Source organism: Rhopalosiphum padi, chromosome 4, assembly GCF_020882245.1.
Source record: "Rhopalosiphum padi isolate XX-2018 chromosome 4, ASM2088224v1, whole genome shotgun sequence".
Lineage (NCBI taxonomy): Eukaryota > Metazoa > Arthropoda > Insecta > Hemiptera > Aphididae > Rhopalosiphum > Rhopalosiphum padi.
The window spans coordinates 44,685,814-44,712,876 of NC_083600.1; the positions used below are offsets into that span (position 1 = coordinate 44,685,814).

General features: G+C 27.0%; 1 protein-coding gene across 1 annotated transcript; it reads left to right on the top strand.

Moving 5' to 3' along the window:
- The first annotated feature begins 696 nt into the window (after positions 1 to 696).
- On the top strand, positions 697 to 24,407 carry LOC132929673 (ATP-binding cassette sub-family G member 1-like). Its single transcript, XM_060995185.1, has 10 exons — positions 697 to 1,375; positions 14,158 to 14,275; positions 17,268 to 17,603; positions 19,986 to 20,227; positions 21,116 to 21,250; positions 21,329 to 21,462; positions 22,028 to 22,196; positions 22,297 to 22,397; positions 22,817 to 22,972; positions 23,509 to 24,407. The coding sequence occupies exons 1-10, from the start codon at positions 1,225 to 1,227 to the stop codon at positions 23,848 to 23,850; spliced, it is 1,884 nt and encodes a 627-aa protein (XP_060851168.1). The 5' UTR covers positions 697 to 1,224; the 3' UTR covers positions 23,851 to 24,407.
- The last annotated feature ends 2,656 nt before the right edge of the window (positions 24,408 to 27,063 follow it).

A 27,063-nucleotide genomic window follows, 5' to 3' on the forward strand; every position in this document is an offset into this window, starting at 1 on the left:
CGTCTTGTGCAGTGGTACCTATACGCAGAGACAATTATCGAACAGTCTCGCAGACGGAACACGGACGTGGTTTGAGCAGGTGGCTAGAAAACGATAATATTATAAACAGATGCCACTATACTCTTACTATTGTGTCGGAATAATTAAAAACCGTTTTTACTTTTCGTGATAAAATATTACATTATTAAGTACACTGCGGATAACGGCGAGAGAGAGAGAGAGAGAGAGAAAGTAACCGTGTGCATGTCTGCGGTTAAACCATCAGATCATTATTTCTATTGCTATTACAGGAGCTACTACCGCTACACGACCCGACACCTATGACGTTGCTACCGCGATTTAAACGAAATCGCTCGCGCACCGTACACAATAATAATAATAATATGTTTTTACTTATTATCATAGACGATTCGAGCGTTGAGAAGATCAGCCTGTATGACGCACACGCGCCCGATACGGTCCCTGCGCACCCCGTTACGGAAGGGTGCGCATGCGCGCCGGCCGTAGCCCTAGTTAGGATCGGCGCGCCGTGGCGGACTGGCGGCGGCGGCACTCGGCATTTACCGCATGCGACACACGCTATCGGCGTCGGTCTGAAAAAGGGGAGTGGTGGGCGGCGGCGGAGGGCACAGAGTAATGACGATGATAATAATAATAGTAATAATAATATACCGAGCTCAACGCTCAACGCCGAACACACTAGACAGTACTACACTAGTACACTACTGTTCACCAGTAGTGACAGCCGCCGGTCGTCCGTCGTTTGGTGTTTCACGTATTTTTCCCTCTTAAAATAATCGTTTTTCGAATTGTAGCTCCCGCATGGCCGTTGAACGAAACCCCCGAAAACGATCGAAATCATTATAATACAAATTATATCGAACACGTGAAAAACGAGTTCTAACGGAAATAAAATTAGTTTGTTCGTGATCGATAATTTTTTTGTTTTGTTCTCGACTCGTTTTGCGTGCGACAAATCGCCGGGCGAATCCCCCCCGTGTTTATATATTATAGACGACAGACTTAGTCTCGAAATGTATCCACACCGCGTCCGAACGTGACGTGATACACCTCAGTCGTCGTATTTTGGGAATTATTTATATAAACACTATAAGCATACACACACCCCATCCGGTTGTCTGTTTTCCTAAGCCCCTGTGATAAGCTCGTACTTGTGCTTTGTATCGAAATATCCAATATACGCGTACCCCATACGGAGAAGTGATGGCGGACGACGTTAAGTATAGGACCGATGACGCGTCCAACAACAACGTGACCGGCAAAAGAACGCAATTGTTTCCGAAAAAGGCCGAAGTCGACTTGACGTTCAAAAATCTCACCTATACCGTAAATACGTTCAGCAAGTTCAAAAAAGGTTAGTGTCGGCTCCGTGCTACTTACCTATATGTATTTAATATTTTATTGATGGAACTAGGCGGTACTTTACTAATGATAGGTACCTATATCGGTAAACGGATAAAAAAAAACCATTGGCTCATCGTAATACTAAGTGTCTAAGTTTGTACAATTTACATATTGTATAGGTACCTATATATGTGTGTATACAGTGTACACTGTGTACACAAGGGTGTACACACTTACAAAGTCTTGCAAAATCAAAATTGTTGCACCTACCTATTGAATTATATCATCATAACTATTATTTATTGAATCATTTTTATATCAGCATTAAATTAGTCAATTATTAAACAATTATATTGACAGCTGTACCAAAAATAAATTTTAGTAGTATTAGGCGATAAATTGATCTCACGCAAATGAGCATAATATTATGTTGATGTTGTGTTTATTTTTATTATCATGGTTTTTATATTCGTGAGTGGATATTGTGATAAGACGATATACCTTGTTATATAATCGAAAACTATATTTAAAAATAATTATTAAGAGGAAAGTATTATTATTTTGAACGAAACTTTCGATAAATGTTGGTTGTAATGTGTTTTTAAAAATAATGTATATTATTAGTATTAGTACCATTACATGTATTAATATTATTTATACAGTTTGTAATAATATGTCTTATGTATTTTATATTTGTATAGTACATATGCAATTTTTTATTTTTGAGAACTGTTATAACATTGAATACTAAATACAATTTTTCTAAGAATATCGAACAAAAAGTATAAATTACTATATACGTAAAACTACTTATTGAAACAGAATTTAAAATGTTAATTGTCTTTAATTTAATTCTATTAAAAAAATTAATAATAAATAAATAATTATTGATTAAATTAAGTATACAATCATACTTATATTAAGTGAATACTGAAATGTACTAAGTAATAAATACAGTGGTAATAATAGATAATATTTGTTTAAAATAAATTCATACTGTGTGGTAAAATATAAAATAAAATTATAAATAAACATATATTTAAATATGTAGATATTGGAATACTAGATTATAATTTATAGGAAGAAATGATTATCAAAATAAAAAAATATGATTGTCAAGGTAAAATATGGGGGTCAAGCTTATAAGAATAATATAAATAGTAAAATGTAGTTTAAAAAAATGAAGCTGATAAAAAAATAATTTTTTTTTTACGAGTATATAAATTATATTAACAAAGCTCGACAAAAAATAACTACGTGGTGGTCACTCACCTTGCTTCACCCATATCGATGCTATAGATAGTTGTAAATTTTATTTATTATAGATACCTATTATACATTTTGTATCAATAATAGATATATATTATATAATTATATTATTGTATTCAAAAAACGATTGTGAATGAAGCTTGTCGGTTTATAACGTTCATACATTATAGGATGTTTATAACATTTTAAGTTTCTGTAGTTAAAAAAAATAAATAAATAATAATGAATAAAGATATTCAAAGTATGTGGAATATATAGTAACGCATAATAATATGATATGCGTAATACTCTTATATTGTATTCAAATGTCAAGTTCATAGGTGCTACTAAATAATATGATCTAAGTTATCTAAGTCAGGTATTCCATGAGTCCAGTCTGATCGATATAATTATAAATACCTATGATTTAGAAAAAAAGAAAAATCCATTAAATTCTATTGTATACATATAATACTCATTTTACTTTTTAATAAAAATAGATACTATGTTATCGCATACATTATATCCTATTCTTATACAATAATAATAATTATTATAAACTTTTTTTTTATACTTTAATATAAAAGGCTTCAATTTCAATGATTCTTAGCCTTCATTAACTTGCTAGCTAAAAATATATATTAATACATTTTACAATATACTAATACAGAATAACAACATTCACTGTCTTGAGTTCAAATTTATAAATTTATTGTATAGAAAAATGTATAGATTGCTCTTGGTTTCCTGGGTTCTCTTAAGGACCTGATATGACTAAGGGTTCTTGAAGTTTTTGCTTCGATATTTTTCGGACAGTTGAAACGTTTTTTGTTGACTGTTTGACATTCAAATCGAGCACTGTTCGTTATAATTTTCGAATGAATTTTGAGATGAATTATTATTACAGTTTTCCATTATAAATATTATAACCGCATAACTCTAATATTATGACTTTTTTTAAATTATACATTTAACAATTTAGTAATTAATACTTTAGTATTGATTTTATATCAAAAAACCATGATAATAATAAGCCAATAAAATTATAAACTAAGTTACAGCTTACAAAGTATATTTACGTAATGTAATTTTCCAAAATATATTATTTTTAATCAAATTGTATATTAAAATAATAAATATAATATAATATTATATAATATGTTAAATCCTCAATAGTAATCAATGTATCATAAAATTGTAGGAAGTACACTAGTCACTTAATAAATATTAATATATAAATGTCTACATTTAATACGATGTTCTCTGCCATTACAGTATTTCATCAATGCCAAGGTTAAATTACTATTCTATATTTTGATATTTCTATATTCCTATATTTTATTTGTAGTTGTCTTCTATCCGCCACTCATCACTCAAAATATACACCATGAATAATTTATAATGAATATAACTTACGAACTTGGATTTTAACTCCTGCTAGTAATTTTCTTTTACACATTAAATAAATTCTATTTGAATTATTTGATTCAATCATCACATTAAGTATATACAGTTTTATATTTCATTCTTGAATATTTAAATTGATTTTGGATTTACTTGTTGAATCTATATCAAAATGCTTGATATTATGTGAGTTATTTAAAATGAATATTTATTTCATAATAGTATATAGGTACTAAAACGTATAAAATATAATAAAATTATTTTTTCAATGGAACAAGGAGCATGCATCCTGTCCTGCTGATAAAATCAAAATTCGTTGAAACATTGTATACGTCAATTTTTTTAGTAGTCAACGGAGCATTACGACAATATTTTAATTGTAATACGTTTCAACTGGATAGATAAACTAGGATTTCTATTCTAAATAAATTATTATTTATTATTAATGATTGCATCCATCATATGTATGTATTATGCAATACGAATAGTTTAAAAAAAAAAATAACATAGGCAATTTAGTACCATTGATATTTAATTCAATTATTTTAATTTTAAAAAAAAAAATTATTAAAATTTATTTGTCATTAGCATCAAAATTACTTGTTTTATAGTCCAAATATTTTTAGTTATTCTTTAATGACATTTTATTTCATTTATACCTAATCATATAAAATATAAATAAATGTACATACTTGTACTGCGTCAACAAAAAAAAAAAAAAATTAAATTTCTAAATACTTTGGAATAAAGAATATTTTAAATGTTTACAAATAGCTTAATAATAAAAATATTAAAAAATGCTAGTACAAACAATTGCTGAAATATATTGGTAAAAATACAAAAATCGATTGTTGAAAACTGGTCGAGTACAAATATTCTTGGTGTTTCTTATTATTTTATTTAACTTTTTCTAGTTGTTAAGAAAGTACTGGGGATTTTTTATTTTTGACACCCCCTTCAAAAAAAAAGATCAGCTGTACTTACTTTCCTTCAAAAAAAGATAGTTGAAAATCTAAACATTTTTACTGATCCAAAAGGCACTGAAAAACACAAAAATATAGACTCACATATACACCCAAATCATTGTAAAATCAATATACACATCATTCCGCTCAGAATCTAAAATTGAATGATAAATCATTATAACATGAGTAATACGAATATATTATCAATTAGATTACAGATTACAGGAGTGTGCTGGTAAATCGAGAATAATCTTGAATACTTTATGGTGGGTGACGACTGACGGGTGTATAGGTTGTCGTCTTTCGGTATTAATACTTTACGATTACGAAGACGTGACGACTTGCGTCGATCGCGCTCTATCTATTTAAATATTTTTGTGCAATATTATACGATGATATAATAATTATGAATCATTCTATATAATTTTTTTTGGTAAATTATAAGATTTGTAATTAGTTACACTTGAATAGATACGATTTTAGCTAATATTATACAGTACAACGTACATATATTTGTTGTACTATAATACAATTTGGTTGAGAAAAACTATTACCTGTCACTTTACTCCTTTTATCTAAGGTTGAAAAACTTTTAATAAACTATAATTAAATATCTGATCAAATAATGATATAAATAAATTATTTACCAAGTACCTGATTATATATTTCTCTGTACATAGAAATATATATGTTAACTGTGGATTCACCAATCAGTTTTAAAACATTTTTTGAAAATACACAAAAATAATATTATTTCTAATTTCTTTAAAACATATACCATAAATACTCGTTTAAAATATTTGAAAAACACTGTATAATATATTTACTTACACATAATTTTGTGTGTTTATTATAATTATTATAATTTATCATTTCAATTCAAAATAGTTTATCACGCTCAAATAATATTAATATTTTATAATTTTAACACTTAATTGTGTCGTTGAACTCTAGTGAACCTGATCGATAAAAGACATATATATCTTATGAGTAATGGTATAAAACATTAATGTGCCAAAGTCCTAAAGTCTAAAGGCTTTAATGACTAACGAGACTATAAGCCTCTGCAATGAATTGCAGTATTTTTGTATATTATTATTATTTTTTTTTTTTAATTTTTTTATCATACAACATAAAATATACAAATGTAATAATAAATTATGTTAATAAATCCTGTTATCCGATTTGTTTGAGATGAAAATCAAACAATATTGAATTAAATTTTAAAAATATGAAACATTATTCATTATATTAATTAATTTCTCAATAATATGATGTATATTATGTGGGACGTAGGTGCATAATATTGTAATAATTACACCCCGCCATACATACCTATATAATCAATTACTTAATACTTCAAATGCAATGTCTGAGTCTTAACCACAGTATGAGCGGGTCAGGTTAAATTATTTTAAAGAATTATAATTTCAAAATAGTTATTCAGCCGTTCTATAGATTTTTATTGGTAAACAATTGATTTAAAGAGCTTAAATCTGTATACGGTTGATAAGAACTATTTGTTTTAACAAATATTTTTTAAATTTATTTTATATTTGTTATGCTAATTGCATAACTAGGTTTAAGTTATTTGAATATTTTTAATTTTTTACTAATTGCCAAATTGTATTCGAATATGACAAGTGACTGTATAATATATTAGGTATGATAATAATAAATGACGATGTTTAGATATTGTGCTATTAATTGTTCGTAGTTTTTCTGAATGTAAATATTTTCAAAATTATTATTAGTATTTTACTTAATTTTTTTTAATGTATGGTCATCAAGATTCAAGGTTAGGACTTATTGGTATAGGTTTTTTTCAAATAAAAATATCCAGATTTCATAATGAGATTATAATTTATATTTAAAATGGCAAACAAGTGCTCTAGGTAATTGTCTTTGGAGGAGGACGTAACGTTTATACGCACTGAAATCGAATGACTGTGTGAATTATTTCAATTTTTTATCACGTCAAAGTTCAAGATCAAAACTAACATGATGAGTTAACGATTAGGTATAAAGTCAAGTTGGATTTTGTTAGGAAATGTTTAGTATCTTATTAAAACTAAAATTAATCGTACTTAACATTGTCTTAACATACTCATATTTTAATGTCTAATTTTTAGAACGTCAATCAAAAGATGTATATTGTTTCTTTGTCCTTTTCAAACAGTTCAAACACATTACCCGCGTATTATATAACATAAATTGGTCAATTATAATAACGAGTGTTATTTGTATGAGTATTATTTTTGAATTTTGATTGCTGGTTTATCTATTTATGTTATCCATAACTACACTACTTGTTACTTTTTACCTCACCCATATAGTCTCTAAACTATATCAAGCACTGTGTTAAAGATGTACATGATCTTTGATTTTTTTTCTATTTATTTATTTAATATTTTAAAGTTTAAACTTTTAAAGTAATAAGCTACAATAACCATTCCTCTTAAGAACCAATATTATTAATTAGTCATTTTTTTCTATTCTTAATAAATTAATTTTTTTAAGCATAATATGTTATTATTGTTACATTGTATATTATATAAAAAAAAAAATTAAAATTAAAATTGTTTCGATTATAATTTTGATTTAGGTAAAAAGTGAAGGAGTAAACTATAAATCTTTAAAAATAATATAATTGAAATTACACAAGTAAATTGTATTGGACGTACCGCGCAATATTATAATTATTACCGATACTTGAAAGTGATAATAATAGTTAAAAATTAATATATACATTGGTAATAATTGTTTTTTAAATTGCTATAATGTTGGTCGCAATCGGAATTGGTTTTTTGGATGGATAAGACGTTTTTATTTTGTGGCTATTGCGTGATTTACCTTGCTATGAAAATAGTAGTTGATATTTTTTGTATAGACTATTTTTAACAGTCGATAATTATGAGCAATCGTGATTGTTGACAAATGAACTAAAACAAAAATTAGGGTAGTCATAATATGACTCATATATATGATAACGTACCAGTATCTGTGGTTGCCCACACTTCAGAATCGTATATTATAATATTCATTTAGCTACAACGGATACACATGACGCGTGACAGTTTTCGATAAACAGTGAAAAAAAATTTAAATAAAATATAATATAATGTGCATACACCTACCACCATAAACACCAATAGCTTACGTCTGAGTTTTAATAGGATGTGGTATACTCTCCTTCCTGTTTTGGCGATTAATTGTCCTTGATAATATTGTATAGTTTAGTTGTGATATTAATTTTTATCATCGTATAACTATATTATATTCTTGTGATTCAAAATAATAACTCGATGAAGCACCGCCTACGCCGGCGCCGATGACACGTACAATAATTTGATATTGTCGGCGCGTCTCAACGCAGTTGCCTGTGTGACGTCTATACGGAACGCGACTGTACAAAATATATAATATGAAACACGCCGTACATGATGGTAATAATTTCGGTAGCCGTAGTCGTCGTCACTTCTGGTTTATGTTTGTGATTTTTTATTTCAATCCCGCCGTGCCTTACGTGCTGTATTATCGAGGCGTCCCGATTGTGATCTATAAAAAAATCAGTTCCCGTTTGTCGTTTCATAGAAGTGCAGGACATTTTTCTATTATTAAATATTCTAACCAATTCGAGTGTACATAATATGTATGGTTTTCGGCAAATACGATTAGGTATGTTGCCGAACTTATTAAAATAAAATCGATCTATGAACCAATGGTTATAACACTTATAACACCTTTCAATTAGTGATATTGACCTTGACATTATTATAACCTCTACTATAAATACACATTATATAAAAATTAAGGTTTTATAGGAATATTGGTCTATGGAAAGCATTTAACAGTAAAAAAAAATTGTAGACAAAACAACGAATTCAAGTATAAAAAGAAAACTAAAAAGGGTCAGGCTATCACAAATTAAATTAATTTTGGTAATTACTTAATACGTTTCGCTGTTTATTTATTGTATAAATTATAATATTTTATTTTATAGAAACATAGAATTTACACATATTTTACTTTATATCGCCTACTTGATTATAGATATAAAGCTATATTTTTAAATATTTAAAAATAAAATGAATTAATGGAGAACGAAAAGATAACAATAGGAAATACTAAGATTTCAACAATGGTATTGATTCGTAGTTTAAATTAAGATGTTCGTGGGTTCGGAGAATAAATTACACCTCCCTCTCGTGGTTTTTACTGCTGAGGTATATAAGCATATTATAATATATTTACTTGCTTACTTAATTATGATTTATGTTGTATAAAATAGTTGTATTAGAATATTAAATACGCATTCAGTAGAAATATATCGATGTATTATGTGCCATAATGTATAAATGCTGAAAAATATTGAACATGTAATAATGTTTGCAAATAGTGTATGTCATCCGATTTAAAAATAGATATGCATTTAAAACTAATTAAATGTTATAACCGCAAGTAATTAGTCAGGTTTCTACACAAATTGTAAATTATTATAAGTTATTAGTGAATTATTCAATTATTGTGGCAAACTGGAGTCTTGGTGACCTTGAACCGGTTTCTTTCTGTAATGTCAATGGCCGACTAACAATAATAATCGAAAGTGTATACAGGTAATATTGTCTTATATAATCATAAATAAATCATGGAAATCGAGTTTTTATTAAATTTGAAATAATGTTAAATTTTCTTGAAATTATTGTTGAAATTTTTTGGTTGATAATTAAATTTATATACAATAAAACCAATAAAAACAAGGCAATATATTAGCTTCTTCTATCACTCATTATTGGCTATATTTTAGATTCATAAATAGTAAATAATGTGATATTAAGCCAACTAATTAGTATTTCTGGCGCTTTATGCCAAAAAAAGTTCTAAAATTATCTCGAGCAACGTTCGAAAGACATATTTAAATGTTTCTAACTACTGAACTACATATAACTTGTATTATACATTATTATATATTTATATCGTGTACTTACCCATCTTATCATTAATATTACAGTTATACGTATTCAATTTTATTGTTTTATTTCAATTATTTAATATCTTAATTGCATTTTTAATTCGAGTAATTATATTTTTATGTAATTTTGGAAATAAATAATAACGATGATTGTGGTCTATTATATATATTACATTGTTGTTCTTTTTTTGTGATACATGTTTCAAAATTATAATAACAAAAAAAAAAAAAAAACGATTATATTATACATATTTTATGAGAAGTAATCAGATTACGGGAAAACATAATTATTTCGAAATCTATAAAATATTTCTAGTACAATACTTAGCAGTTAGCAGTAATATCATTGGATTTTTACAATTAAACTAATTAAAATATTAAAATACTCTATTATCAAACTAAACAAATTTAAAGAATAAACTTATATCCAACATATTTTCTAAAATATTATAATTGATAAAAATAATGACCTTTTTAATACTCAAATAATTCCCCCATTTTTTGTATTATTAATTCGATATTTTAATTCAGTTCAATAACCTCTTATCATTGTTCCTGTTTCTATCATTGGTACGTAAATGTACGAAACAAATGTATAAGGATTCTAATAATTAAATCTTATATACTTAATCGCCCATTTATCAAAATGATAACATTTTACGAAATTAATAGTAAAGGTTAGAATCAGAAGAAAATGTAATATATTTCCCAACTATTGACATTGTGTTATAGAGAATAAGTTCTATAAATACTATCATGATATTACAAGTATATTATAATATGTAGTGCATTGCGGAATAAATGCAATGAAATACATTTTTTTTTAAATTTTTATGACTAACAGCATTATTGGAATTTTACTATGTAAATTCTAAGTAAAATATAATTATATAATCTATTTTTCTAAATATTCTATATTTATTAGTTATTACTATAATAGTATATAGTTAATAAGTAATAACATTTTATAAAATATATTTAGTGTCTAGGTAATACAACTTATTTACTTTTAGATTTTGAGAATAGCTTCCGAGTTATAATGATTCTATTAGTTATACAATGTTTTTTTATTATTCGGGGAACGTGATGTTTTTTTATACATAGAAGGCTTCTATGTTTCTATTATATTCATATAATGGACTTATGGTACATAATTATAAGTTGGAAATTAATTTTAACGTGTATAGTATCAGTGATTATAAATACTAGTATTTATAATCAATGATAATATGTTTTAATGCAATATTATTTTCAATTTTCAAATCGAGATGATAATTTAATCTTTTTATAGTCAACAAAAAACAGTTTAAAGTTAGTGATAAGTTTTATACAATTACTAAAATGACCAATTAAATAAAAAATGGTTTCGAGTAATAAATATCTATACATATTAAATTATTGTAAATAAATTAATATTTCTATTTATTGTATATTAATCTATTGTTAATTTATTTCTTATATTGGATATTCAAAAGGATTTTTATTTAGTAATTGTTATTTAAATTATAGTATATCTTTAATTCCTAACCCCGCTAGACTCACTATTTTGAAAATTAAACTTACAATTTTTTATTCATATATTAAGCCTAAAAGAAATAAATAAACGCATGGATTAAACGATAATATCATAGATGTCCGATATAGTAGACAATTATTCAAATTATTTTAATATCATTATGTTGTGATAACTGATCATATAATTCTACTAGTTTTTCGATATTTACTCGTATTAACCTATATTACATAATATATAGTAATAGTTTAAAAGTGTATTATTTAAAACTATAATATTGTTTACAAGTACAATCAACATTCTGATTCTATTTTCACATACTTTCACAGCTGTTTTGGAAAATAATTTGGCGATAATCATTATTGTTTTTAATTTTCAATACATTTTTCATTTTTGCTTATTATGGACCAAACTTATCAAATGACTGAAATCCTTAAAAATTATGTACCTATCGTGTATGTTCAAAATACATTTAAACATAATACGTACTGTAAAATATATTGTATGCTAGCTAGTATAGGTACTACTATTTACTATTTAGTAATGAAAATAATAACTTTGATGGTAGTCGATAAAATGTTTCGTAGGAGTTAAAATAAAAAACAAACCATAATATAATATCATTAAATATAATCAACGATAATGTTATAAACTCACATCCTGCTGCTGTGTCATATTTGATGACATGCCATGGCAATTATAGAATTAAAAACCTAAGTCTATAGTTATAGATTTTATTTCTTTCGTGTTATAATCCAAGATCAAGTTGATGGTTTCCGGTGAAGAATACACTGTAAAAACTGTAAACAATTAACTATAAACAATTATCACCCCACGGGAGTTTTACTATTCAACTAGGATGTAATTGTAATTTATATCATTGTAATAGTTATTTATAAATATCAATTGGCAGTAGCAAAATAATTTCAGGATAAGCGTAACTGCCGTCGCGCATCGGCGGCCTTCGATCCAAACAATATTATAATATTATACGTACAAGGAGGCGAACGCAGAGCATATACCATTATGCGGGAAACTAGGCAAGTTGAGTGTCACGGCCATCGAATGACCCAAATAATTTTCATGTTCGATCTGCGATAATTGATTGGATTATTTCTGTTTTATATTACTTATTATAATATCATAATTTATAATATAATAATAATATGATGTAATATTACTAATATTGTTGTTGATTGAACAAAACAAAACAAAACAATAAATTGTTTATAACGTGCAGTATCGACGAAGAGCATCGTTCAAGAGTAAAATACCTATATAATAATTATACGGAAATACTTCGAAAATATAAAATACCATGATTTTATTTTATTATTTGTTCGATCACTTGTAATATATTTCATATCATTGATTAATAATGATAAAACTATATCACGAAAAAATATTGCATTAACTACTTTGTGTAAAAAAAAAAAATCGGTTAATTATACCTATCAAAATACTAAAATAAATAAAGGAATACCCAGATATGTGTATGTCACCCGTGGTTGTAGCCTTGGAATGTGCAATATAAATAAAGGTGAACCTGCGAGTAGAATAAAATGTTTAGTAAAACCGTATCTATCTGACGCGGAGTGATACATAATCATATTATAAATATCTATATAAGTACATATCAAATGATATAACGAGCGATTTCCGCCTTGAAATTCGTTTCCGCCCCAACAAACTGTCAATCCAACTTGTCGCTTCGTTCTTCGGTGACATTGTTGTTTCATAAATCTAAAACGACCTTTGACTTCTCACAAAAGAAACCCAGACATATCGATTATTTTTTTTATTTTAAATTAAACTTTAAGGTCCAGGTCGAGGAGACTATGGGTGACATCAGAAGTTTTGCTGGTATCTGGTAAAGCTCAACATTTTTTTAATAGCACGCACAAAATAAATATAATATAATTACTATGTAAGTTATCAAATTGTATACTGAATTGTATACTCTCTTGTAGGTATCAAACATTTTCGTGTCAAACGAATATTTTCTAATTCCAATTTTTTTCCAGCCTAGGTAGGTGCTGCTCATACTATTGATAAAATATTTTGAAAATTATTTTGAAAAAAAAAAATTGAAATAAAAATGGATTAAATTAGAATGGTTAAACTTTATTCATAATTTAAAATAATAATGTTCCTATAATTAAAACAAGTCACAATGGTTTTTAATAAAATTCGACTACGATTATATATGAATTATTTAATTTTTTTTTTTAATAATTGTAGACATATTGGCAATTATATTTTTTAAAGTATTATAGACATAATATGCACTTATTTATTTGTTATTACCTTTATTTAAGATAGTCGAAAGTATATTTAAAGTATATGTGTGTTACTTGACGTATATAACGCGTCATATTAATATGATGGTTTATTATAAGTATTAAGTATACATTTCTGAAATGATTATCTGATATATTTAAATCTTAATTTTTTATTTCTCTAATACGATATAGTATATTGCGTTTATATAATCGCTGACGCTATTTAGTGAAGTGTATTCCATAAAAGTTTGACTACACTGCACGCGCGTTACGTATATAATTATGTATTATCACTAATCTATTGTACAAGTGATCTATGATTTTAATAATAATATACCTAAGCTTTGTATCACAATAGGTATAATTAAAAAGTGTCATGGTTTGTAAATACTTGTTTTTCGTTTCTAGTGAAAAAAGAGATTTTGCACGGAATTAACGGCAGTTTCCGGTCTGGACAACTAACGGCGATCATGGGACCGTCGGGTTGCGGCAAGAGCACATTACTCAACGTTCTTGCCGGATATTCGTGAGTGCATTAAAGCAATAATATTTTAATAAGCGTCGTGTATCATAGTGTGTAATTCAGTATTATGAATAGATTAAAATGTACTATTAATAAATACTAGCTTACGGGCTATTGTTTTATTGGAGTAAAAAACCTAAGTAGGAAATGTAATTTTTGTTAAACAAGACATCAAGTATTTTGGTTGTAGGTTTGCGTTGTATCTATACGACCTTAAGGCGACAAAAATATATGTTTTAATACCTGGATATAAAAGTCGATATGGTAGACGATATGGTTGGGTAAAAATGTACTGAAATTATCACCAATATTTAGAAGTATTTTATACTTGCAATAAGATTTAAATTTATTGTATTTCTAATAAATAACTCAAAATGTATAACATCATTAAATAAAAATACGATTTCACGCCCATGCGTTCACTTAAACAATTTATCCATTTAAAATCTAAGCTAACACTTCTTTTAAAACTAAATCTTTACAAACTCCTTCTTAAATCTGCCTAGACAAAATTCATACAAATTTTAACTCTATTAGAATAATTCAACTTAAATAAATTTAAAATAACTACATTTCATACTTCCTAAAAGATTTTTTGGCCTATCAAAAGAACAATATTTTATGTTCCAAATCAAACTTTATATTATGTATACTTAAAAATTAAAATCTTAATACAATTGCAAAAATAGCTATAAGACTTACACTTGTTATCATGTCTTTAAATTATCTTATCAAAAAATAATCTCAATAAATTCTTGCCTATTCCTCTAGAAGTCGAAAATAAACTAATGTCGTAACCCACACTTCAACGTCATTATTCTTTTTATTTAAAACCAAGGAGTTGGAGGAGTGTTATAAATAGCGATAGCGGCTTCTCCAGATCAAGTTTTATTTATTATCGAACTGTTTTCAGTAAATATCACTTATGCTTATTATACCAAATTTGTATAGATTGTATAAATCAAATAAAGGGAAATAACAATGTCACACTGACTTTTATTTTTTAATTACACTCATGACAATAATTGTCAGTTGATTATATTGTTATTGTAAAAAAAAAAAAATACAAATACAATAATTGAATAGTTTTTCAATCACATTCGATATATATAGCAGCGTAGCACTTGTACAAACAATTTTGTATACAGTGTATTTAAATTAAATTAATCATGTGTTTAGTTAGTTTTCAATGTAAACACAAACCAAGATAGTTTATTACATATCTTTGTATAATATTGAACACTGTGAGAAAAAAAATTCGTTATTTTATAACAATATACTTATCAAAATATGATTTGTATTTTGATGGGTTAATATGATTTCGAATTAATTCCCGATAAACAATAGTTATTATATTATTATTCTTTATTCAAGATTCGATAACCATGCAGGTAAACACTTAGGTACGTGAATAATAAGCCACGTGTAATATTTTATGTATACAAATTACAAATCAACACATTAGTTAGTTACCTCATAATAAATGATTAAATTATACTTGTGTAGCTTAGATTGTTATTTTGCTTGTTCAAAACAAATATTTATACAATTAACAAGTAATTTAAAAAATGTTTAAATACGTCTAATTGTTAAACATTTTAATTTTAAATATTTATAGAATTATCCTCGTATATATTTTAGTAATAGGCACAAGGCACATCCAAAGATTTTGACCGCTGAAACACATTAAAACACGAAGGCCATGGCATAAATTTATATACATTAAGGGTATTTAAATTTTTTTGAAAAATCGAATGCTAACCTAAAAACTATATTACTAAATAATTTTAACGTAAATTTCTTATAATACATACCATATTCTTAAATGGAAAAATTTAAAAAGTTTTATTTTTATACTTTGTCTTAGAGTAGTATTGCTATACTATAGGTGTTTTTAATTTGTTTGTTCTAATACAATTTTTACTACCGAGGAAGTCATATTTAATTTATATATATAATATAAATAATGTAATATATCTTTGTTAATCGTTACATAAATATGAATACTTTGCATATATGATAATATCAATAATTGGAGCCCGAGTATAGTTTCCGCGTGTGACGGCGTGGTCAATTAAAATCACACTGAGGCAACGCTCCGTGCATTTTTTAAATAGTTTGGACAACATCTGCACTCAAATTGCCAGTTATAAAGAGGAATAACTTAATATTTCCGCAGTATTTTATTGATGAATTATACACAATGATACATTATAATAATAAAAAATGTATTGTTATACCTACAATGCGAATTAAATAATAAATATTAACTATAATTTATAATTGTGAATTAAAATGAAATAAGTGACTTCATGAAACTCGCTCAAAAAATACATGTCTTCCAAAAAAACTTGCATATTTAATGAGTATTATTAATTTAAAACTTGTATTATACTGGCACAATTTTTCATTTTATTATTGAAAAATAATTAAATCGAATACTATTTTGGAGTCAATAGTAAGTTTTAATTTTTAATCTTACCCATCTAATTTCGAAAATAACAACATTTTATTATATTAAAGATATTCAATAACAATTTTTTTCATTTCTGTTATAGAATTTATTACTGTGTTTGCATTATTTATATGTGCGTTTTGTATATTATGTATTATTGCTTGTTGCTTGTTGAAATAATACTTGAGATACCTAAATTAACAAAAGTAAACGTGTTTAATTGATCTTAGTTTTGACCCCCTCCCATCCAAAAAAAAAAAAACGAAACCGATTGAATCTCTATCAAAGTAAGTTTTACAAGTAGTACCTGTATGTCTTACATAAATATCAAATCTATATCTGCTCTATTGTAGGTATGAATATTTTTTCCATTGACAAACTTCAAAAGCCACTGAAATTTCCCTCTAGTTGCGATTTTGTAAATAATTTATTATTGATATAAGACCACAAGCGCTTGATCTTTCAGGGTCATGATTTCGAATCGTTACCGATACGTTATAATAAATAGCCTGACTGACGTGATTTAAATATAAATTGCAGGATAAGTGGAAGTTCGGGCCAAGTGTATTTGAACGACTCGTTGCGAGAGGAAAAACAAATGGCGAACATCAGCTGTTACATACAGCAGGACGATTACGTGCGCGACCTGTTGACCGTCAGGGAATCGATGACGGTAGCTGCCCATCTCAAGTTATCGACAACCGTGTCGGCTATATCAAAGGCCAGCCAAGTGGAGGACTTGCTTGACGCAATGGGTTTGTCCGTTCACGGAGACACCATCACCAAACGGCTATCCGGAGGCCAAAAAAAGAGACTGTCCATCGCTTTAGAACTCATAACCAACCCGTCAATATTGTTCCTAGACGAACCCACCACGTGAGTACACACCTTGCAATAAGTATAATGTGTTATTATTATTATTATTTCAGTAAAAATTTAATTTTCCTTAAAATAAATTGGGTATTTGATTTTTTTTTTAAGTAAATAATTATGAATAGAAATAAATAAATTAGTATAGGGACAGAAAAGAACCTTAGTAATGTATATTATTTATTATATATACTCGGAGTTAATATTTTTTTAATATTAATACTTAAATTACATTTTTATTATTATTATTATTGATTTAAACGAACCATTATTACAAAGTTAATTAATGAAAGTTTTTAAGTATTTTTGTTCTATGTTGTATATCCATAATTAAAAAGATAGGTAAGTGGATACCGCTCTGCTGTATACATATTAGGTGTCGAGTAACTATAATAAGTGAACATCTTTTGAACTTAAACTGCTCATAAAAAATTAATTTGGCTTTTCGGTAAGCAGATTTTTTTCATATCAAAAACTAATTAAGAACTTTTTATTATACTTTTTAATCTTAGGTATAAAAACAAACATTTTTTTTTTGAATTTCGAACCAAAAAAAAATAATTCACTAATTTTTGCGGTTTTTATGAATTTTGTCAAAATTCTAATTAAAAACGCTAATAAAAACATATCTTGACTATAGATTTTTGATATTTTTTAATAGAAAAGTTAACAACTTGAAAGTTTAAGTTTTGTATTAAATAAACAGAAACTAAAAAAAATTGAAAGTTTCTCATACACATAAATAGCTTAAAAACAATCCAAATATTTTGAAAATTTCACATATCTACGGTTATTTGTTTTCGAGTTTCATCAAAAACAAAATCGAATTTGTCTAAATTGGATTTACGTAAAAATTCTCGATTTTCCTTAATTTTTTGTTTGTTTTTAAAATTATAAAAATATGTACTAGGAATTTTAAGTTTACCCTTTCTAAAGCAAAAGCTAGATTCAATTTAATATTCAAAACCACTTCCATTTTTGAAAATTGAAACATTTTGTCAACTTATACATAATAATAATAAATTAATAATTAATAATTAATAATAATAATAATAACACATTGTAAAAAACAATTACAAAATACTATGTGGAAATACAGTATAAACTTTGTATGTACCTATTCTTAATCATGAAATACGTATAGTTATAACTTATTACCGCGTAAGTTATAAGTATTGAATTATTTGTGTAACTACGTTTTGGTTACCGGTTGTTCGTTCATTTACTTAGTCTTAGTAGATACCTAGATAATATGATATTAGTAAAATAATCATTCTATAGGTATTTTTTTTTTTTAATTCGCCAGACACAAAAATGATTTTGATTTAATTTTTAAGTTACAAGTATCACTTAAAAAATAAGGCTATTGTATAATGTATATATCTAATATGTATACAATTGGTCGACAGTGGTTTCTTTAATAACACTTTTCACGAGTCAGTTACGACGTGACTTTTTTGAAGGTCAACTTTCTTAACGTCTCATTTGTATACCTGTAACATATAACTGATATAGGTGTTGTCTTCAGTGTTTGATTTTGATGAATGATTACGGTAAAAAACACAAAAGAGGCATAAAACCGAATGAACTCTCGTATAAAAAGAATCAAACTTCTAGTAGGTATACGTACAGGTTTTTATAAAACGATCGTTTAAAACCCATTACGTAATCTTGCGTATATATTTTTGTTGATTTGTTATTATTTATTACGGTACAAAAGCATTGGACCAGTTTTGTTGTTCAACACGGAACAATCCTTTCATCGTATGTTATTATCATTATTTTCATTGTAATTACTCTGATTCATTCACTATGACGTCATCCAGAACGCCAACGGATGATCTCTAGCATAAAACAAATTCTTTGTGTGTTTTTATCTTGTGACATCGGGACTTTTCACTTGGCTACGTTTCAACAATACTGATATTTTTCCATCTGTGATACCAACACCTTAATGAAATCTTATATACTAATATATTCGGTTTATGATTGGTCTAAAGTGGAATATATATTATAGTTATGATCACATCACACATTTTAGAATTTTGAATCCAATTTAAAACAAAATCGTTCTATTTGTTTTCGTAGTATAATTCATAACTATACACTTATTTTTTAGTACGAGTGTGTTGAGACACGTTACTTGTAGGTTATCCCATGTTAAAACGTAGAGCAAATACAATTAATATACTCAAATTTAAACCAATATAATATTACACTGTCTCATAAAAGTATAGATAGTTCTGATGCGTCGAATCAAAATGTTATACATGTTTAAGTATACTTAGTAAGTATGGTATAATATAGTAAAAATATTAAGGGTGACGTTTATTTAATTTAATTTATATTATGATACAACATGAACTAAATCAAAAAATATTTTTATAGTGGTTTGGACAGCCAATCTTGCAGTCATTTCGTATCATTGATTGCCGACCTAGCCCACAACCAAAGTCGTACCATGGTGTGCACACTGCACCAGCCTAGTGCTTTACTGTTTGAAAAGTTCGACCAAATTTATGCGTTGAGCTCGGGCCAGTGTATCTACCAAGGACCTCCTAACTTTGTTATTCCTTATTTTGCTGAACGGTCCATCGTATGTCCACCATATCACAATCCCGCAGACTTCTGTAAGTATACGATGTATAATCCTATTATAATTGTTTATTAATTTTTCGGTGCAGGCACGTATTTAAGGGGGTTCATATGAATCGTATAAAAAAAATAATGATAAAAATTGTATTCAAAATTATTTAACCCCCCCCCCCCTCAAAAAAAAAAATTGAACCCTAATTATACGTGCCTGTTTCGGTGTATCAGCTATGACGATAATAAATACACGGTTTAAAATCGGCATGTATTGAAAAAAAAGTTGAAAAGCATATATCCTGTACCTATGTCACAGGTGTACTCATACACTAAGTAATTTCATGGAAACTAAATGCCAATAATAACAACACATATAAGACATTTTATGTTAAGTTTCAAAGTTAAAATGTTTTAATCAATTGATCGCATGAATTCATAACTTTTCATTTTTTTCAAAGCACTTTTTGAAAAATTCATGTTTACCAATTAAAAAAATAATTTATTTTCTTAGGTAATTTTAAATTAAATTGATGACTTAGATAATTTTTATCAACTTGTTCAGCTGTACTATTTAAAAAATAATATTTTTTGAGACGTATATTTTTTAATGTTAATAAGTTTATCATATTATTTTTTAAATTTACACTTTTGTATTGATTGAAAACCATAATACCAATATAAGATACTAAAATTTCTATCTTGAATTATTTAGGAATATATTAGAGTGAATAATTATCATACGTATTCAAACTCCAGATTAAGTGCACATAAATCGTCAAAATTAATGTTATAATATTTATTTATATTTAATTTGATTTATTATGGGATAAAAACTTATTTAAGATTAATTTAGTCATTTGAGTTATTGATTTTTGTATTTTAAATTTATTTATATTGTATATTATTATTATTTTGTTAATTTATATTAGTGATCGAAGTGGCAATAGGCGAATATGGTACTGATGTACTGGACAAACTGGCCGATACAACCAAAATCACATACGTTAACGGACACAATAATTGTCATTTAATTTCCAGTGATCAAGAATTACAACTAGAAAATGGTGCGTTTTCTTTATACCTTAATTTTAATGTATAATCGCGGTGATGATAATTCATAAATAAATGTATTCGTTTTCTAGGCACGTGCTTGAAAAATAATAATATTATTGATAAGAAAAAACCACTTAAAACCAAGATCAAGAACAAACCACCATTTTATTTACAGGCTTATCATTTGTATTTGCGAAATGTAATCATGTACAAACGTAACAAAGTGAGTAAAATATAACTAATACCAATTGTGTATGAATTACATGATAACACACGGTTAAACAATATTTAATATTTATTCAATTGTACTGTATATAAATATAGCATGCGAATATAATGCTGATCGTAGTAATTTAATAAAAAAAAAAAGTGTTTCCCCGAAGTAAACACTATACTGATAGCATACACGTCTAACAAGTTTATTGTTGCTTGTTGGACGTTGTTAGAACTTGTTAGTTATAACTTACCAAATTATAGGTCTGTAGTGTCAAATTTTTCTTATAACGCTTAATAAATCTTAGGATTTCTAAAAATCGTTTTCCGTAACATCGAGTCTATCAGTCTGATAGTCATGTCTAACGATTTTAAAGTTGAAGTAAAAAGTACTCTAACAAATCTACTACAGTGTCTAACATGCATCAAATATACTTGTTAGAAGTGTTTGATGTAAATGTACTACAAGTGTAGTGTCAACTTCACTTATGTTAAAAATTTATTTTCGGGGTTATCATAAAAAGAAAGTTCATCCACTTTACTTGTCTTGACGTAGATTATTTAAACATTTTCAGACAAACCTTATGCTGCGAGTCATCGCGCATTTCGTCATTGCTCTTATTTTTGGATACCTATACCGTGGTGTGGGCAACGACGCGTCGGTAGTGATCAGCAACATGGTGTTCGTATACGGTACCAATTTGTTTTTGGTTTACACCGGCCAAATGGCTGTTATCGTGTCTTGTGAGTATATAATATTAGTATGGTATTTTAAATAATATCTGTTATCTTTGTTGTGTGAATGTATTGATATTTATAAAAACCGTTGTTATTGTCTATACAGTTCCATTAGAATACAAGGTCTTGAAGCGGGAACACTTTAACAGTTGGTTCACACTTTTCCCGTACATGGTATCCATACTGTTGGTTGAAATACCGTTTCAGGTGAGGTCACAAAATACAATAAAAATCGGTGAATTATGATTAATGGATTTTATTAACCTATTGAATTCATAAGTCGTGTTTTGTTAATTACCCTTTTCTCGTATATTATTATATTAAACATATTGTTAAAAATACATAAATAAATCAATCAATAAAGAAAATAACTGTTAATAGTGGTAGTAGATTTCACTTGAGCGTTGTGTTTTATATTTTCCATGCTAGTCTAAAATTTGGTTTAGGGTTTTCTCTTTTCATCCCAATAAACGATTGATTCTCGTTCTATAAACGTATATTGACATTAAGTGGAACTCAGTCTATAATTATTTGTCTATGGTGTTATGACCCTTTAAGAAATAAATAGTACATATAAATGTGCATTGTCACCGATCATAATATTAATTATTTTTGTTTTATCATAGATACTGTGCTGCCTCGTCTATATCGTGCCGTCGTATATAATGACGAACCAACCACTGGAAATGATGCGATTCAGTTACTTCACTATTTTTTTGGTAGTTACTTCCCTGACGTCGCAGAGTACCGGATTCTTGTGCGGCGCTACTATGCCAGTCAAGGTAAATTTTATTATATTACTTCTATTCTCTTTGTTAATAAATACTGGCCATTCACCAGTTTCCAATCGAAATACTACGAAATTTCTACGGAGTATTGGAATTATTAATGATATTAAGGTTAGAAAATATTATTTAAATCAATAAATTTGTATTATGCCAGGGTTACTTATTTACATAATATTATCTTGGTGTGAATTAATCATTATCAAACGATTTTACCACGATATATTGTTTCATAATATATGTGTTTATTTATTTTTAACACTTTTTTACAATTATTATTATACATACACAATAGATACTATATCAATAACTTGTATATTGATATACGAAATATACGATTCATGTCTCAAGATGTCTGAAATATAATTTTTTTTCAAATATTTTTAGTATGTTTCTTAATTTCATATTTTTGATTAGATCGCATAATATTATATTTTATCCAAAATTATAATGAAAAACCTTTAAATACGATTATTAACCTAACCTTGTCGTGTAAAAAAAAAGCGTGAAAATAAAATAAATCTTTGTTTTAGGTGTCTGTATTCGTCGGACCAGTGTTTGTGGTGCTCTTGTCCGTGTTTGGTTTTGCAATACGGTTTACGGACATTCCTGCCATCTATGTGTGGCTTCACTATTTCAGTTTTGTACGAGGGTCGTTCCAGAGTCTCGTGTATACGCTGTACGGCTTCGGCAGAGACGTCTTACCGTGCGCCGACGAAATGTACTGTCATTATAAGAATCCAATGAAGTTTCTCACCGAAATGGAATTCGCCCAAGTGAACATTTATCCCGAATTTTTCTACATATGCTTCTTTTTTCTTTGCACTTACGTGCTGACGACAACAGTGATATGGTACAGGCTGAACAAACGGTAGATCTGACTCGAAATTTGCAATAGGACTGATGAGTCTTAGGCCACAGATAATTGTATATATGTAATTGTAAATTGCGTGGCAAAATAATATTTTATTTTGGATGCGTAATAATATGTATGGTGTATTATGATTGCTAATATACTAATGTTTTTTATATGTAAAAATATCTTATAAATTACAGTGTATATAATATTACATAAGATGCTACTATATTGATATAGTTTATTGTTGTAATGTACAATACAAAGATAAATTATTGTGATAACTGATAATACGTGAAGTTTATATTGTTTACCCGTGGTATGTTCGTTTGAACGACGTTGCTCTATATAATATGCTATATAGAAGAACACGCTCATCTCGTAATTAAGTTCCTATAGAAAATTGTTTTTTTTTTGTTTTCTTATAAAAATGTTTTATTTAGGAACGTACTTATGGCACTTATTTTTTTTTTTTTATTTGTTTGTCACAAATACGTTAAGTTTTTCAATACCGTTTGATATGCTATATATATATATATATATATATATAATAATAATAATATTATAATGTTTTTTTACTCGCCGTATATTTTTGTAATACACAATATTATTACGTTTTATGTCAATAAGCATTTGTTAATGTTTCGACTCGAATCGATATTCCATTCGTCGAGCGAAAAGTAACTACGACGGATAGTTATTGTATTATACGTATATTATACTATTTTGTTTACCCATTTACATAACACCGGTGCGGCGTTTATCTATCTAGATTCAGCTGGATTTTTAAATAATACAATTCGGAGATTTAACAGAACGGCGAATTTTAACATAACAAAAAATATATTTTAAGCCAAAATTTTAAATTTGAATACCTACTTATCGCCTACGAAATACATTATGTGATATTTTCGATAACGTAACTTTTAATCGTAAAAATAAAATAAAATCGCACGTTACTCAAAACAATCGATGTTTGAGTTACTACACTAATGCTCTGATGGAATTACAGTACCAGCTGTCATGGCAATTTTAATATTATTGTAATATCGCAACGTACGTCGAGTCCTCGTCTCAGAGACCGCGCCCAAATGTAAAGAGGTTTGTAGTGGGTCACGTGTATATAATGTTGTAGTAGGTGCACATCGTATTATTTCGCAAAAAAGACACTCGAAGACAGAAACCTTCAGTTTTGACTGTCTTCGAAACGTACGATGTACGCGTATGATTGACGGGCAGATATTTTATTTTCAAACTCTTATTTGTATAAATAAATAAACTGCATTAATCGTGAGCGTACATACTCCAATGCAGAGATGGTATTTCTGGTTTTTTTTTCATAGGCTGTATTTCTTTATAGTTTATACAATTACAGAATCTTGGTAATCCGATACAAGAAGTTTTAAAATTTTATAAAAGTTGTATTTTTGGAATATTTGATTCTCATGAAAAAAAAAATCTTAAATCGAATTAAAAAAAATAAGTAGTTTAATATATAGTAAGAGACCGTGGCGTAATTGGGGGTCAAAATATAATCTAGGGGTTACAAAAGTACTATTTTGTAATCCTTGAAATGTTCATATAAGTGGTTTATCGCTAGATAGTAAAAAATAAGTAAAATAAGTAAGTAATTATTTGATTAAGAGGACATAGTACCCGCACGTGTTGTCTCCGTCTTATACACTCACGATATGAAATATTTTCGTTCACCAGTTTCAATATTGTATTAGCTGTTAGTTAAATTAAAGAGTGAGCTGACCTATTATAAAATGTAAAGATAAGAATGGTAAGATTATTATCCAGGACATTTAAAAATTATCATAATTTACTTAAAAATAATAATATCAATAAAAGGCTAAGTGGTATCCTGGATAATAATTTTACCTTTACATTTTATAATAGGTCAGTTCACTCTTATATCAAAACTAACAGTACAATATTGAAACTTGTAAACGAAAATTTTCTTTATCGGAAGTATGTAAGACGGAGACAACACATAGGGTACTATGTTCTCTTAATTAATTATGAAATAAAAAATGTTGAAGAATGAGAAAATTGAGATTAAATATTATCAATAACCCAACAATGAAAATAATATAAATATATAATAATTGATTACATTTCGCTATAATAAATTAAATACAAATTAAGGTAAATGTATTAATCATTACTATAAATACATTAAAATAGAGAACATCAATGAGACTGCTACAGCTTACAATTTTAAAATTAAAAACGATTGATATTATTTAAAATTTAAATAAAATTAATGTTTGTGTACTATATATTAATTATAAAAATTTTAAATATATAGTTTTTAATAATATATATAATATATTAAGACATTGTTTGGTTTTATAATGTTGAGGATGTGGACTGTGGAGGAAAAGCCCCCACGGGTTTTGAGCACCCTGAATAATTTTTGCATCCCCTGAATCCTGATATGTTTCCCAAATTACGCCACTGGTAAGAGATAACTGATAAATGTATAAACAAGGTAATTCCTGAACTACAGGTTACAGCTGGTTAACGTTGATAAATAATTCATTATCAATATTTGCTAAGTGTAATCACTAATCACTAATTAATACTAATGAAGTAATGAATAATAACTTATATCAGAGTACGAATAAATAATATATATTTTTCATAAAAATTGCAAACTATTTTGTAGTTAGAAATTCATAAAAATTTTATTTTTTTTATCTAAGTTTTGAACATTGAATACAACAATCTTTAGGAGTAGTTCATATTGAAACAATAAAATCTAAAAAAAATAAATAGATAATTAATATTTTTATAGACATTTTAAGTTCCAATTTGAATGAAATTAAACGATAAATAACGATATTAATTATTTTGTTATATAATTTAAAAAGATTCCCGGAACTTAAAACTTTTACGTGTATTATATTATTTTAAGATATTATCTATTTATACGATGGACATATTTTTGCTATTTTACAGTATTTACAGAAACATGTTATTACATATTAAGTTAAGTAAGTTGAATAAATTGATATAATATGGTATAAATACATATTATTAAATATTAATAATATAATAAATACAATATTTTCGGTAAAAATTATATCAACTTACCATAATACTAAAAGTAAAATACGACTTAAATATATTATAAAATATATTTATATCGTTTGATACTGACAGATCGTCTTCGCTCAGAATCGTTTTTTCGTATATAATATGATATGTCATTGAATTCACGCAC